We start from the raw sequence: 16329 nt of genomic DNA, 5'->3' as shown, positions 1-16329 counted from the left end.
GAGCAAAAGCTGTTTACAAGTACTCTGCTCTGTGTGGAATGAATGTTTGTGCTTAGTTTCTTCATCGCGCGCAATGTCTATTATTGCAAGGCGTTGCAAAACATGTTTACAGAAAGGCTGGCCATACAATACAAACAATCTAATATATACATACAGTCATACACACACAAGTATCTGTGCTTGAAACAGAGTGTGTATGAGGGGGTTATTGAAACCGTCACCGAGTTCGTGCTGTCAGCTTCGCCTCGGAGGATCGGAGCTTTGTAACTATACTCGCGAGGCTACATCGGGAGACTACACGTCAATCAATCTCGACTGCAAGGAGTCCTGTTAACTCGTTAACTTTTCAGCACCCCTCCATTTTATGACTACAACATCTTCCTTGAACAATATTATTATAACCTAACCCTCTTTGATACATATCGTTACTGTAAGCTCAAGCTCCACAGTGAACCCTCACCTTTCTATCAAGAGGTCCAGAAGTTCCTGAGGTTTGCAAAATGTACGGTATGTTGTCAGGAAGGTGCGAACAAAGTTAGGATCTGCAGGAAGCAAGGTAGTGTTGAAACCAGGAAAGCATGCCTTGATCCCAAGCCCACACGATTTATCAGACATCTTAGGTTTAACGGACCATTCTCTAAATTTCTTTACAAGAGACAGAAATACAATAAAAGTGAAGAAATATATTTGTCTAAACTCTCGATATACTCAGGGTGATACTCTATTCCTCAGGACATAGGCAAACATATGACATTGAAAACTTAGTCAGTCATTTACATGTCATTTTAAATATTAATATTGTTTTATGGCAAGATTTGGTCACATGCAAGTCAACATGCATGTAGGTCACTTGTGTGTTCAACTCGTTTGTCTTATTTTGATCAAAAGTTGCTGTATATTGTGTACCTGGTGATGGTTCGTGTGCAGCCTATGGTTGCTGGTTGCATCATTTTCCGGAAGCGCGGCTGTGCCGCTGATGCAGTGTCACCCCCCCCCCCCCCCCCCCCACCTCCACCTCCATTACCAGTCACCTGGTATTCGTTTTGCCGACCTCAGAGGGGTGGCAGGCCGAGTCAACCCACCTGGTGTTAATTCATCGGCATGACGGGCTCAAACTCAGGACCCTAAGATCTCAAGCCAGCCACCTTAACCGTCAAGCCAACACCAGGCTTCATTGTGTACCTGATCTGAACCGACGGCTCGTGTATGTTGGGCACCAGGTACAAATTCCATGTTGATATATCTATTGTGTACTAATGTCTTTGTTATCTGTGTTCAGGTGTTAAAAGTATACTGATGTCCAATAATGTCCTTGTCATATATGGGATTTATGTACAACTTCTGCCATGTCAAATTTAGCTAAATGTATATAAAAACGAGAAAGTAGAATTTGCCGTGAACGTGATGATGGACATGCTTCCACCCACATTGGATGTCAACCCACTTACGTTTGATCTCAATTAAAGGTAACATGAAAAATTAAAGATCACCTGAGAGAGAGAGGGAGAGTGGGGGAGAGAGAGGTAGAGAGAGGGTGAGAGAAAGAGTGGGAGAGAGAGAGAGGAAGAGAGGTAGAGGGTGAGAGAGGTAGAGGGTGAGAGAGAGAGAGGTAGAGGGTGAGAGAGAGAGAGGTAGAGGGTGAGAGAGAGAGGTAGAGGGTGAGAGAGAGAGAGGTAGAGGGTGAGAGAGAGAGAGAGAGAGAGAGAGAGGTAGAGGGGGAGAGAGAGAGAGAGGTAGAGGGTGAGAGAGAAAGAGAGGTAGAGGGTGAGAGAGAGAGAGAGAGGTAGAGGGTGAGAGAGAGAGAGAGAGAGAGAGAGAGAGAGAGAGAGAGAGAGAGAGAGAGAGAGAGAGAGAGAGAGAGAGAGAGAGAGGTAGAGAGGTAGAGGGGGAGAGAGAGAGGTAGAGGGTGAGAGAGAGAGAGGTAGAGGGTGAGAGAGAGAGAGAGAGAGAGAGAGAGAGAGAGAGAGAGGTAGAGAGGTAGAGGGGGAGAGAGAGAGAGGTAGAGGGTGAGAGAGAGAGAGGTAGAGGGTGAGAGAGAGAGAGAGAGAGAGAGAGGTAGAGGGGGAGAGAGAGAGAGAGGTAGAGGGTGAGAGAGAGGTAGAGGGTGAGAGAGAAAGAGTGGAAGACAGAGAGGTAGCGTGGGGGAGAGAGAGGTAGAGAGAGAGGTCGAGGGAGTGGGAGAGAGTGGGACAGAGAGGGAGAGAGAAGTAGAGGGAGAGAGAGTGGGAGAAAGAGAGAGAGGTTGAGCTTACTTGACCTAAGCCCTTTGACGTTTTGAACCCAAAATTTGGTCAGTTCATCCTCGTATTACAGTTCATAGTGATGCCGAGTTTGGTCAAAATCCCTTCAGCGGTTCACCAGTTGTCATAGTAACAAAATGATCATGCACAGACAACCCCAAAACAATGCCAATGGCGCCTTCAGCAGCGGAGGCATAACACGTGCAAGTCAAGCCAGTTAACGGTTTTGCAGTTTTGATGCCATTGTTTTACGCACCAGCATACATGTGATACGTAAGCCTTTCAATAAGCTTGAGTACGGTGCCACCACGAATGAGGGGAATAACCGACTTGGTGAGCACACTGTCCTCAAACACCACGTTTTCCTCGGCATCCTCCTCAGCAAAGCGGTATTTCACAGGTAAAGGGAGACGCAGTGGTCTCTCCTTCTCCTCCTCAGACAGGGCAGTATCCAACATTCGCTCAAGAGTACTACGATACTGCAGAGAGATTAAAGCCGCCATCCATCCTTCCTTCTCTTCTGCAGTCTTTGCAGACATCACCAACGTCGAACCGCTCCCTCCGCTACCCCCTCCACCGAGGCTTCCCGAAACCCCCGTGCCGCCGGCGACTCCGCTCAAGCTTCCCACACTTGTCCCTCCTACACCGCCACCTTCTGAGCAGCGGCACATGACCTCGAAGGCGTGTCGGCATTCAGGAGTGTCGTCCTTGTCGTGGATCCTCGCCTTTCGCACAGGAAACTTTTCCTGCAGAAGGAACCACGAAGAGTTAGCAAAGTGGACCCTTTTTGAAAAGTAATACAGTCCAACTTAATTTACATCGTCGTTGTAATGTTAACAAAACAACACAACGGTGCGGTATTTATTTTCTGATTTTGTGACATGACAATTGACAATATGAAGGTGACAGCTAATAACATCAACCACACACTTCATCCTTCTGGATTATCATTATAAAACACCTCAAGTGGCTTGAAAGGCAACGAGAGAAAATTTGTCCCTTGCAGTTAAAAAAGAAAACCAAAAAAAGAAGAGTTTATTTGCCCAAATCTGAAGTTTGTGGTCTGGAGTCCCTCAAGAGCACACAACGATCTTTGATGCAGGAGAAGGCCATTCGGCGCATCATGCCAGCACTATCCTACCCCGGTATCGTCACCCATCCACACACAAGCTACCTACCATACACCAAAGCCGATATCCCCATACCCCGACATCTCCAATGCGTCCAGGTACGCATCTAAATCACATTTAAACCTATCCACCCCTATGCTGCCACTACCTTTCCTGGGAGACCATGCCATGCATTAACCACTCTCCGACTGAAAGACCCCTGCCTTCATTAAAACTGTTCTATGTCTCATCTTCTTCACCCTCAAGCTATGGCCCCTGGTCCTAACGTTTTCCACTCTGCTGAAAACATTGCACCTGTCTTGTCTGTACCCTTCATTACCTTAAACGTCTCCATCAGATCTCGTAATTGCCTCCTTTCCAATGTATAAAGTTCCGTATCCTTTAAACGCTCCTCATAGCTTAGTCTCGCTAGTTCTGGAATCAATCGAGTAACGCGACATTGTACTTGCTCTTCGCAGCTATATCGAGGCGTTCTACCTGCTCTTTGCAACGATATGTGATGACCAAAACCGTACACTATTCTAGACGAGGCCTCATTAAATTTTCTTACACAGTGTTAAAATTACCTACTTTGATTTATAATTTATCCCCCTACGAATAAAACATAAAACCCTGTTTGCTTTACCTCTAGCTGCCTGGCATTGTGGGTAGGGGCCTAATAGCTGCCTGGCATTGTGCTGTCTGCTTAACCTTGGTATCTATTACCACCCCAGATCTTTCTCCCATGTGACATGCTCCAAACCGCCCCTTGCATCATGTAATCTTTATTTTTGTAATCCCACCTCTCCCACCTCCTCCCTCCCCCTGTTTAAAAATGCATGGGGATAATGACTTCTTGACCTACAGTTGCAACCTATTTCCCAATGTTATTCGAATTTTTTGGCTAGTTATTAGAATTCCTCTTATCCACGATTGCCATCAAATCATGAATTGCGTCATCGCAACCAGAAATGGCAAAAAGGGTAATTTGACATAATTCATCTATATTGTGAATTTATCATCATTCATCATCATTCATCATCAATATTCATCGATATAATTCAACTATATTCATCATAATTCATCTACATAATTCATCTATATCAAGCGTCATGTGTCCGGTGCCTCCTTTGATGCGGAGAGGAGCATTCTAAGGTTGACTTTTTCTCTGTGAGAATAAATCCAATTGCATTTAAACATTTATATAATCTCTATGCAGAATGCAAATTAATATTCAAAGGTCCCAATGTCTGCATGGGACTATATAATTTATATAATTAAAATTTATTTAATTTAAAAAATTGATGAAATGCCCTGAAACTCAAACTTGTTCTGTAACTTATCATAATAAAGGCATGTACAAAGTTTCAGTTGAATATGTTGAAGGGTTTGGGGAAAAAGTGCAGAAAACCGCAGGTAGTACGGACAGACAGAGAGCAAAGCTATAGTCCCTTCTGGGAAGGGGGCTAAAAAGCTTTTACCTTGAGTCGATACTCAGCACTACTTCCACCAGGTAACCGGGACGCTGCCAGCTGCTTGCACAAGACCAAGAGGCCGTCGAAGAGAAACACGTAGCGGTAATTCTTGGCTCCAACACGCATAAGCAATCCCTCGAATAGCAACTGGCTGCAGCACTGACCGATGTCTCGACCTTCCCAGCCATCGATGTTCTTCTGGATCTCTTTCATGCGCTTGAGGGCCAAATGCTTGGTCCTCATGGGGTTGGTATTGTAGCGATGTACTGGTTCACTGACAAATGGAACGACGTGCATAAATAAATAAATAGACAAACAAAACGTAACGAAAATGTCTCATTCAGGGTAAACAAAAAAATACTTTATCAATCAATTAAATTGCTCATTAAGTTTTATAAGTTCTGCATACGTTTCCAATAACTTAACAATGGTTCGCTTAACAACAAAATTTTACTCCACAACAAAATGTTTGTTTGGGTTTTTTTGTCCCCTGTCGCACCGCGGAGCGAAAGGGGGACTATGGTTTTCCCCTCCGTCCGTGTGTGCGTCCGTGCATCCGTGCGTGCGTGCGTATGTACGTGCACTGCAATATCTTTATAAAAGTAAGCGAAGGACCGAATTATAATTTGGTGTGTGGGTGCAACTATGCATATGGAAGAACCCTATTGAAAATTAGGCCGCCTCGTCAAAATCCAAGATGGCTGCCACTATATCTAAACCTTGTGAGCGCGATATCTTGAAAAGTAAATGTCTGAACCTTGTGAGCGGAATATCTTGAAAAATAAACGAACTACTAACTTCTAATCCAGTGTGTGGGTGTATCGAGGCATAAGGAAGAACGCTATTGAAATTGGGTCGCCACGTCAAAATCCAAGATGGCCGCCTTGCGTCTTCCACTTTGTCAACTCACATCACTTCACCGACGGGGGACCTAGGCGTAACGCTTGTATTTTCTGTGCATTAAGACTTTTCATTTATTGAGAAAATAAACAACATTCACTATAGTCGAAGCTCATCCACGAGCCTCAATATTGTATACAAAAAAAAAAAGTTTTCCAAAAAACAACACAACATTTTTAAAACGCCCGACACAGACCTATATAAATAAATCCAAACTAGTCTCAGGCTACAAGGCCTTTGACAGTTCCTCAATGCAGGACTGCACTCTCCTATAATATGGGCTGGCACCTCAGCATCATGTCTGCCTCTCCTGGATTCTCTCTGAATCTATAGGCCTCAACATTAGTAGCATCCCCCACAGTGAGGCCGAAGCGACTGTAGCTCTTCCTTCAAGCCTCGACCATGTATATTGTATACAAAAAAATGAGAACAGTGCTCGGTCGATCTCATCCATCTCGTTTTGTCATAATCTGTCAATGACTTTTTGAAATACCATGCTATATATAGATTTTGTCCATACCTCTCAATGGTGAAGAATCACTTAAAACCAGAATGGCACTCAGTAGAGAGCATACCTCCGCCAGGCTGAACAGTTGACATTTTGTATCCCACTGATAGGCCAGAACTGGATTCCGACCTGAACCGAAATCTAATTGGCTTGTTCCTGTCGTCTAACCAACTCGTACATCTAGTTTTGTCATAAGCTGTCCACAACCTTTTGAAATATCATGCTATATATCGTCTTTGGTCCTATCACTTAATGATGAAGAATCGCTCAAAAATTAAATAATTCTCGTATCCGTATTCGGATCTTCACTAAAATCAAATTGATTTGTCCTCACACACACAACCTGTTCACTAATCTTCATCCCAATCTCCATAACTTTTTGAGATATCTTGCTCACGACAGCCAGATAGAACAGACAAAAAACCAGCGGTAAAAACATAACGTTTGTCCACCTTTGGTGACAGAGGTGAAGAAAAAAAGGCTCATTGCTCTCGCAACGCAGACAAATTGGTGGCCTGTTTTTAGCTTATCTGGAAATGGAATTCCAGGTAAGGTATTGTCATCATGCACCGTCCTTTGTTTATTTCGACTTTTCTGGCCTGGCAGCAGATCCGGCTGAAATTTGGCAGCAAGGTTCCGCTCCTGACTGGTAACGGGGATTGCAAAGCTCGTTCGGGTCACGTGACCAAGTAGGTCAAAATGGCGGACTTAGTAAGTTCCTTGAAAAATCCTCTCCAGACCCACCAGTCAGAATGCTATCAAATTTGGGTTACAACATCAGGTCAGGGTACGGTCGTTAAATTACGGAGGTCGTGTTGATTACGTGACTGGAAGTGTGTTAAAATGGCCGACTTGGTATTTCTTTTACAAAATCGCATAACTTTCTACAAACATTTTCTTCTCCAGACCCACCAGTCAGAATGCTACAAATTTGGGTTCCATTAGGCCAGCACTCAGATAAGCTACAGGTCCAGTGCTCCTACTTTTTGTTTTAACCACCAATCCTCCTGCCTAGCTCCCTGTGCTCTCTTAGCTCTCAAACACTCCTCAACACCTCCAGGGCACACTCGTTCTTCTGTAAACTCTCCTGGTTAAATAAACTCACTAAATCTAGGCTTTACATGCAACTCCAGTCTTTTGTTCCTCTTTTCTCCAGTTTGTCGAACTGTCTTCCTGAGGATATTCAATTACCCTCTTCACTCCAGGGATTAAAGCAAGAGGTAAACCATCTCACGTCATCCCCCATTAATCCTACAGTGTCTGTCTGTCTCTCTCTCTCTCTCTCTCTATCTCTATCTCTCTCTCTCTCTCTGTCTGTGTCTCTCTCTGTGTGTCTCTCTCTGTGTCTCTGTCTTTCTATCGCTGTCTCTCTTTCTCCTGCCTTTCTTCCCCCATATTTGGCCCCACTTTCAGTACGTGTTTTTTTAACCACTGTCAACTCGTTATTCCATGAGCCTAGATATTGTACAGAAAAACGTAAGGTCGATAAGAAAAGGTAGGACAATGTAAGCAACCATTGGGCTTTTGTTGACAAATCCCATGGAATGAACGTTTGACTAGTAAACACACAAACACACACCTAGGCCGACGCTTTGGCAAGTTACGAGAGCATGTGCGCTCAATGCTGCTCTGTAGGTTCAGCAAGGCTGTAATGGCCTGCTTCAGACACTCCCTGTCTTCCTCATCTCTGCTCTTCTCTGCCAATTGCTGAAAGTGAAAAACAAATGAAGACAGGTAAAATAACGTAGTAATATAGATACACAATTATTAACGATCCGGAACGATTTGCATCAAAAAAATTCTCGTTTCGAGATGAGCTCATTGCTGTAATCTCACCGACAGTGTATCAAACCATATGCGTTCCAAAAATTAAAAATGATACAAATGTAAACTACAACGGCATTCGGTAGAGCGCATACCTCCATCATGCGGAACCGTTTACATTTTGTATCCCAATGACAGGCCAGATATGGATCTGGATCTGGATCTAAACCAGCATCGAATCAATTCTTCCCTGACACACACCCAAGCTGTCCACCAAGTTATGTCATAACTTGTCCACAACTTTTTGAGATATGAGCTATATATAGTTTTTGGGCCTATTTCTCAATGGTTAAGAATCACTAGTAAAAATTCTAGTATCTTAAAAATCTCAAAAAGGATCTCAAAAAGATCCGAATCTTCACCAAAACCGAATCAATTCGTCCTTGTCACAAAATGAACCTGTCCAACAAATATCGCCCGAATCCATCCACAACTTATTGAGATATCCTGCTCATAGACAGACAAACAGACAGACACAAACAGGGGTGAAAACACAAACTCTGTCCCCATTCAGTGACGGAGGTAATTACATATTGTCGCGCGGACCCTTCCGGTTAAGACCAGGGACCAGAACGGATTTACTTGAGGCGACGGCCAAACATGGATTCGGCTATAAAACGCGGGAGGAAGAAGGAAAGCGGCAGTTGCGGTAAAAGCGCGTACCTGTGGAAGGCGAACGAACTCAAACGGCACAAGATATGCAGGGAATGGAAAATAATACAAGGGTTTATTTGCAAAGGTCGGAACAGGGAAACGCGATACAAAATAAAAGTCCTAAGTTGGGATCCCACACACCTCACTTCAGAAACAAGACACAGGAATGAGTTACGAAAAGAATTGTTTCGTCGTGTAATGCAAAATGTTCTGTGGGTGCGGCCTTATCTGTCCTGTTGCCTGGGGTCTCCAAGCTCCGCTGCACACCACAAAGTCCCTCGCTCCAGCACCACAGCACCGCGAAGGCCCGAGCCAATGCCCACCCCAGGCTCCTCGTCGACCGCCCACGAGGTCCGTGCACCACTCTAAGCTCCAGGAGCACCGAGCACCGCTCCAAGCACCACACAGATGGCAAGCCAACGACCACCAGGACCTCTCAAGACCAAGAAGAAACGCAAGAGCTTCAGAGGGACGTGCTGCGCAAGAGCTAGAGCAAGACCAGAGGGACGTGCTGTGCAAGAGTTCGAGCTGGACGTGCAAGAGGGAAAATGTCGTTCGGCGCGCCCCTATATAACCTTGCGGCGGTGACGTCAGCCTTGGTGCGCCACCCAATCAGTGCCCTCCGCCGAATCACACGTTCCCTGTGGCGTGGTCATAGCTTGTGATACTCGATGTGGCTAGGCCTGCCGGAGGTGTAGCTGGCTGCGGCTCATGCGGCGGTGCCCCGAACTGGCCTCTTGCCTGTTTTCTTCCGAAGTCCTTGTCAGGGAAGGGGATTTACTTACTGTGTGCACTACAGGGCCTGTCTAAGTGTCTATATGAGTATGCATTGCCATAAGGGACAAAGGTTTGATTACCAGGTGTGATGCACAGGGGTTTATCTTTAATCCCTAACTATCTAACACTCGAACATCCTGGTATGTTCACAGGTATACATCTTAACCCGACAAACCAGACTAAACACACAGAACTTATTACAGGTGGATTCCCTATCGCGACAGACGAAGCATGTTACCTATTTAGATCTACCTGACTCTAGATATTGCTCTACCCTACCGACATAACAATATGAATGGTTTGTTACATGCACATCCGGTAACCTCCCGGATGCACATCCGGTAACCTCCCGGTAACCTCCCGTTTAACCCCACCCCAAGAGGGTCTCGAGTCTGTCGACGATAAACTTTGGTCTGGTTGTGCCCATTGATGAGAAAAAGAAGCAACAAAAGGCAAGATTTAATGCAGCTTGCACAACCTAAAAAGTTTTGAGGTACCTTTGAAAAAAGGAAGAAGGTGTAAAGCACATTACCTTTAAAAGCTCGAAATAGTGAAGGCAGTGATAGATGGGTCGTAAGAGCAGTCTCGATAACATGTACTGAAAAGCTTCTTTAAATCCTTCTCCAATGGACTGCAATTACAACAGAACCACACATACAATAGTATCACAAAACCCATAAAATCATGCACATCAAACAGAATCCAGTGTTCCTCACAGCGTTTGACGCGTTTCGGCGATTTAAAAAAAATAGGATTTGCTTATAATCGGCAGGAAATGTATCAAATGACAAGGATTCAGTCACGACGTTAAAAATCAAAAGATATGCACAGTTTATGAACAAGGCACCAATTTTGCACCTTGTGTTACGAAAACATCAATGGGCGGTGCACATCACAAGATGTGCACTGATATTAGGTATAAGAAGACAATACGCTTGCTGATGTGCAAAATCTTGAGGTAGATTCCAAACAAGGACAAAAGTCGTTTGATTAATTTTGATATATCAGCTTCCTAACTCAAAAGGTGCCTGACATATTGCCCAGATGAGAAAGAAAATAAATAAGTACTTAATAACGAAAATAAACAAATAATAATCGTAAAATAATTAATTTTTTAATCAATTGGCTAATAGAATATCTAAGCCACCACCGTTTTCATTCGAAAAAAGTCTGACAATAAGTATTTGTGCCAGGCCCGTATAGGACATTCCTCCGAGGACTCGGCAGCCAACGGGTCAAATAATTTTGGATTGACTTTCACACTTTGTTGGTGTTTCGAGTCTCACCTGCCGCTTGCAAGGATAAATGAGCATAATTGAGGGCTTGCGTTCCAAATATTGTACAAGCAAAAGTGGTTGATGGAGAAAAAAAAAATCCTTGCAGGCATAATAATGTCGATAAAGGTGAGGTGGTATCTACCATATAAAACATAATGTCCGTTTGTGTGTTTGTACAGATGTATGTCCCCCTTCATAACGGTAGGTTTTAAAGGCCAATCTTTCAACATGCATGTGTGTTCACTGCGGTCTATTTTTGAGGATAAAACAAACTCAAAAAACATTTTCCATAAAAGAGTAATTATGTCTCTTCTATTGGAATTGTAGACGGTGGCTTGCAAACAGAGCCTCAAGGGTGGTGTACAGAAGTGTTGGATTTTTTTTTTTTTAAATAGAAGGCTCAGGGAGGTGAAATGTGATGAGCAACACACACGCAGAGTAAAACGAATGTTCATTTACATCCGCAGAATGAATGAATGAATGATAGTTTTAAGGCCATTTTCCCCGCTGGAGCAGGGGTTAGCCTTGCGGGCCCCATGACAATCATGGTTCCCTGTTTGAGGCAATGTTTTTATGGCCGGATGCCCTTCCTGACGCCAACCCTTAGTCGCCTCTTACGATGCGCAGGGATACGGTGTACCTATTCTAAACCGGGGTACACACCGTGATCATTCATCCCAGCAAGCTGGTACTCAATTTGCCGACCTCGGAAGGATGACAGGCTGAGTCAACCCCCCTGGTGTTAATTTAGCGATCGACCGGGATTCGAACCCAGGATCCTAGGATCCCAAGCCGGCACCCGAACCGCATTCGAATAATAACCGAATTTACATCCGTAGGATGTCTAATAAATAAAGAAGATATAAGCACACCTGACACTCGGCCGAGGCTTCAGACCTTGGCACTCTCACGAGGCAGCGCCGTCAATTAAACTGTTCCAACCCGTCATATGCGACGGGCTTTTTACTGGTGTAAATATAATTATTGTATTCACAACAATTTTTTTTTTTTTTTGTATACTGAATCGAGGCTCGTGAAAGAGCTAACATTTACTTCACAAACAAATCGACCAGACAAACAAAATACACAAAAAGAGGGAGCGGAAGACAAGATGGGGAGAAAAGGGGAAGCACACAAACAACATCCGAGAGCAGGGAGATGTGTGGAAGGGAGAGGGCCCGGGGGGAGGAGGCATGGGAAGGGGGGGGGGGGGGTGGGAGGGAGAAGTATAAAGCACAAGGACACCAAGGACTTCCAGGACAGAAGTTGGTATTTCAAAAAGTGGAATTGGGGTGAAATTAGCGGGGGTAGAAAAGATCAAGGTTTTGGATGGGCGAAGATAAGAGATGGTGGTGAACAGCTGTTTTAAAGACTTGGAGGGTGGAGTGGGATTGAAGAGAGTGAGGGAGTTTGTTCCAGAGGTGGGAGAAAAGAGGAATAATGAACGTGTGCTGAAATAGGAATGTAAGGATTGTGCTGAAAGAGGAATGAAAAAAGAGGAATGAATGAATAATGAACAACATGTGCTGTATTCAAGATTAAACAGACTTCAAATTGCATGTTAGAAGTAAGGATTCTGACTCATTATATTAACAAATAACAAACTAACGGATTTTCTACAAAGACAAATCAAGTACTGCCATGACTCGCTGAACCCCCTTCGACGCTCAAACTCATTCTATAAATTCTGGTCTCTTTTACACCTTTGCATCTTTTATATTTTCTTCATCTGCCAGGGATATTTTTATTTGATCATGTGACATGGGCAGCACTACTGAAGGACAACGTTTGGTACCCATCGCAAGTCGGCCTGAAATTATGATGGGCTTCCTCTTTAAATTCTCACAGTCCCCGTGAGAATTGCTCACTTACAAAGGTTCTTGCTAAGGTTTTCAGGATTTTGATCGATGGATGAAGGAATGGAGACTCGTGATAAAGTGATCCGGCTCATGGCGTGTTCGTTCTCGTTTAGAAACCGTTTGTGTTATAAACTCGGCACTTATCGATACCTTATGTACATTCTCAAATCATTGTCCACCGATTCACATGTTTTTGCGTGATATGCACTACATTGCCTGCTCTCGAGGAATTGACAATGATCACGCCTTGGCAACGCCACCGTTTTCAATCTTCCATTAATTAATAATCAAATTGATTATGTCCGAAACAGCCCTTTATTTTCCTTTGACATCCATGGTGTTGGGCTAGCGGCTAGGGTGCCAGCTTAGGATCCTAGGATCCTGGGTTCGAATCCCGGTCGATCGCTGAATTAACGCCAGGGGGGTTGACTCAGCCTGTCATCCTTCCGAGGTCGGCAAATTGAGTACCAGTTCACTGGTAATTCCCTGTGTCGTAAAAAGGCGACAAACAGGGTTGGCGGCAGGAAGGGCATCCGGCCGTAAAACATTGCTTCAAAAAGGGGACCGAAAAACAACAACAACCACGGTCCCCGAAAAAGGCCAACCCCCGCTTGCGGGGAAAAATGGCCTCTAAAGGTGGTTTTTTTATCCATGCCAATTCATACATGTGACAAACCTGCCATGGCAAACAGACATGTGGTATACAATTGGGCTCAATAGGTACGTCTCAAATTATTTCGTCTCGTTGCCTTGGTCTGAGTGTGTGCTGACCCCTTAAGATATGCATTCGACATAAAGACTGAGAAAAAAGCCTTGCTGAACCCCCAAAAACACACACCACCTACAACATGGCTACTTGCACTGCCACAAGCATTCAACCGTCTGACACTGGACAAAAAAAGAACAACAAATTAACAGAAACAAAGCAAATTGTTAAACAAGACCTCACAAAGGCTTGATGTACAACACCTGCAGGTAAAGCGCTGCCCCAGTTTTTGACATCACACTCATGAAACGAGCACGATAACCAGGCTGAAGTATGTCCTGTGTGTAGATCTCGTACGGGTCAAAAGCTTGCTCCTGCAGGTGATAATTGCAATGGTCAATACGATCCATTATGGCTAATTGCAAATTTGGTTTCAAAATAAATAATAGAGACCAAGAATGTTTCTTTTTCTTCTTTCCGATGCAGCACATGGCTGCGGGTAGCATCATTCGCTGGGGACATTGCTGTGCCATTGATGTAGTGCCCCCTGTAGGTTAGGGCTGGAATGAGTAATTTGCTCAGGGTGTCGGCGATAGCTCGCCTACTCTCTGCGAAGGACACCGTGGGATCTTTAAAGCCCACCAACTGATGCCGGCAGGTGAGACGTCCATCCGGGGTCATGGCACACATACTGATGAATCATCCTGTCTGTGAAACACTAGGATGACAGTTTATAGCCGGGTCGTGATTCAAACCCAGGTAAGATAGCTCAGAGGCGAGCATGTGTACCTCTAGGTAGGGGTCGGCAATATTTTTGTGCACAAGAGGCAAACAAAATTAAAACCTTGAGCAGTTGGTGCACAAAGAGCCAATCTTACAAATTAAACACACAATTAAAGTAGCCTACTTCCTCGTGGAAGTGTAATTATCAAATAGTAAAAAATTAAAGTTTATATTGCACACTTCCATTGCCATTTTATGTTCAAGGAAAGCTCAAGCAATGTTGAACTCTCTATTAAAGATTCGAAATTCCAGAAAACTTTCAGTAAAATCTAGGATGAGACTTTAATTCCAATGTTAAATCAGTGTTACTATATGGTGTGGAGACATGGAAAATGAGCAGGGAAATGGAATGCAAACTGATGGTGTTCTATCATAGATGGTGAAGAAGAATTCTAAGGATTTTCAAAGAATGAAGATTGCGACAGGTACGATACATTGAGAAAACAAGAGGGACCTCTGACTAAAGAATCTATCTTTTGGACACTAATGGGGGAAGGAAGAGAGGGGAGGCCAAGAAACACATGGAGAAGTGTTGAAAATTAACTTCGGTCAGAAAGGGGAATTGCATTGGAGTACGAGAGGATTGCTCAAAACCGAGCTGAAAAGCACAATGGGTCTGAAGAGGAAGACGAAGAATATTGCCATTTTCTGATGGGACTTCTGCTGTTGCATCATTTTGCTGATTTCTTTGAAGTACGGTTCATTTCTGGTCAAGAAAAAGAAAAGGCAGAACGAATATCTTCCACTTGCTACTTGTCAATATGGTCAGCAACTTTCACAGCTCGATCGTGAACCGTTTTTGCCGATAAAGACGAGTCTTGACTTTGCTGCAAGATTTTCTTTGTTGGGGAATTAATCAAACAGCTCTCTGGCAATGTTAAGCATACAGCTCTTCACAAATTCGCCATCCATGAGAGGCCAAACTTTGCGAACCATGTCGAAAGAGCCGACCTACAAAGCTTGCTGAATTAAAACTTCCGACTTTATTTGACCAGTTTACTTTACCCCACTTTCATTTCCTTTCTTTCATTTATTTGCAGGTCCTCGCAGGCCTTCTTCCGAGCTTCGCCTTCTCGGTATTTTGCTGTAAAGGATGCATGTTTTGTCATGCGACGTCGTTGTGAGTTCCTTTTTTGTTGGATGTCAGACGTTCACAGCATACAAAACAAGCATTCTGAGTATTGCGCTGCAATACATGTCCCCTACCGGCAGTCTGTCGTCCGGAAAACTGTTGGGGAAATTACCAAAGTTCAAAGTGCCATAACTTTGTCAAAAATGATCGAAACGTCGTGAAGTTCGAACTTGATCTGTAATTTATCATGAGGAAACCATGTACCAAATTTGAAATCATTAGCATGAAGTTTATTTTAAAAGTCCGGAAAGCTGTTCTTTGCGTGACGGACTGACAGACTGACAGACGGAGGGACGGAGTGTAAACCTATAGTCCCCTCCGGTGTACACCGGTAGGGGACTAACAAGGAGGAAATCCCAGCTTCTCCACAAAGGTGTACATGTCCGTCCATTCGAGCTGAAAAGAACGGTATTCCTCATCTTTCTTTCATTTCGCCATTTTCACATTCGAGAGTGAATTAAGTAAAAAGGAAAATCTGAAACCGTTCTTACACAGATGGACTGATTGAAAGATACAATGATTAAACAAAACTTAATGAAACTACAGACTCAGGAATACAAACAACAATAAGATCAGTCTCTGTGCCGCGGGCCTGTTCGTGCATGACAGGCCAGATATACGGCTCTGGGACAGGCCTAGGGCAATAAACAACAAAATGAGCAGGTAGTACGGTAGGTGGATCTAAATGAAATGAATATACACCACAAAATGACAACCCGTGGTCATTTGTGAATATGTGTTATATTTTATTTTTGTTTTTATTTGTGAATATGTTTTACGCGTGAGGCCTGTTTATTTGATCTTTATATGTGCATTTGCAACGATAACGTTTGAGGCTCTGCGAGGCACATTGGGGTCATAAAAGAGTCGGGTTTGGCTAGTGAGAGCTAAGTTGCCGACCCCTGCTCTAGGCTATCCTGCTAGCCCTAAGTGAGGGAGGCATGAGAGAAGAACTTAATGTTGTGTGAAGTTTTAATGGGCGTCATAGTGGCTACACCATTCTCAGCAAAGGCAATAAAAGTGTTGTTTTCAAATATAATGCGGAACAGGACAAAGCACTAAGGATTAAATATGATGCATCAATA

At 43.9% G+C, this 16329-nt stretch overlaps 1 protein-coding gene across 1 annotated transcript in view; it reads right to left on the bottom strand.

Annotated features, from left to right (window-relative positions):
- SOS1 (SOS Ras/Rac guanine nucleotide exchange factor 1) overlaps positions 1 to 16329 on the bottom strand; it is a 108435-nt gene that overhangs the window by 15206 nt on the left and 76900 nt on the right. The window contains exons 8-13 of the mRNA XM_068129357.2: positions 13593 to 13703; positions 10020 to 10118; positions 7812 to 7939; positions 4831 to 5098; positions 2497 to 2986; positions 461 to 542 (exon numbers count right to left, since the gene is read on the bottom strand). Coding sequence (XP_067985458.1) covers positions 461 to 542; positions 2497 to 2986; positions 4831 to 5098; positions 7812 to 7939; positions 10020 to 10118; positions 13593 to 13703 — 1178 coding nt within the window. The remainder of the gene's footprint in view (positions 1 to 460; positions 543 to 2496; positions 2987 to 4830; positions 5099 to 7811; positions 7940 to 10019; positions 10119 to 13592; positions 13704 to 16329) is intronic.

This window comes from Myxine glutinosa, chromosome 9, assembly GCF_964187855.1.
Source record: "Myxine glutinosa chromosome 9, kmMyxGlut1.1, whole genome shotgun sequence".
Taxonomy (NCBI): domain Eukaryota; kingdom Metazoa; phylum Chordata; class Myxini; order Myxiniformes; family Myxinidae; genus Myxine; species Myxine glutinosa.
Note: the sequence above shows the minus strand (reverse complement) of the source record. Positions and strands in the feature narration are given on the sequence as shown.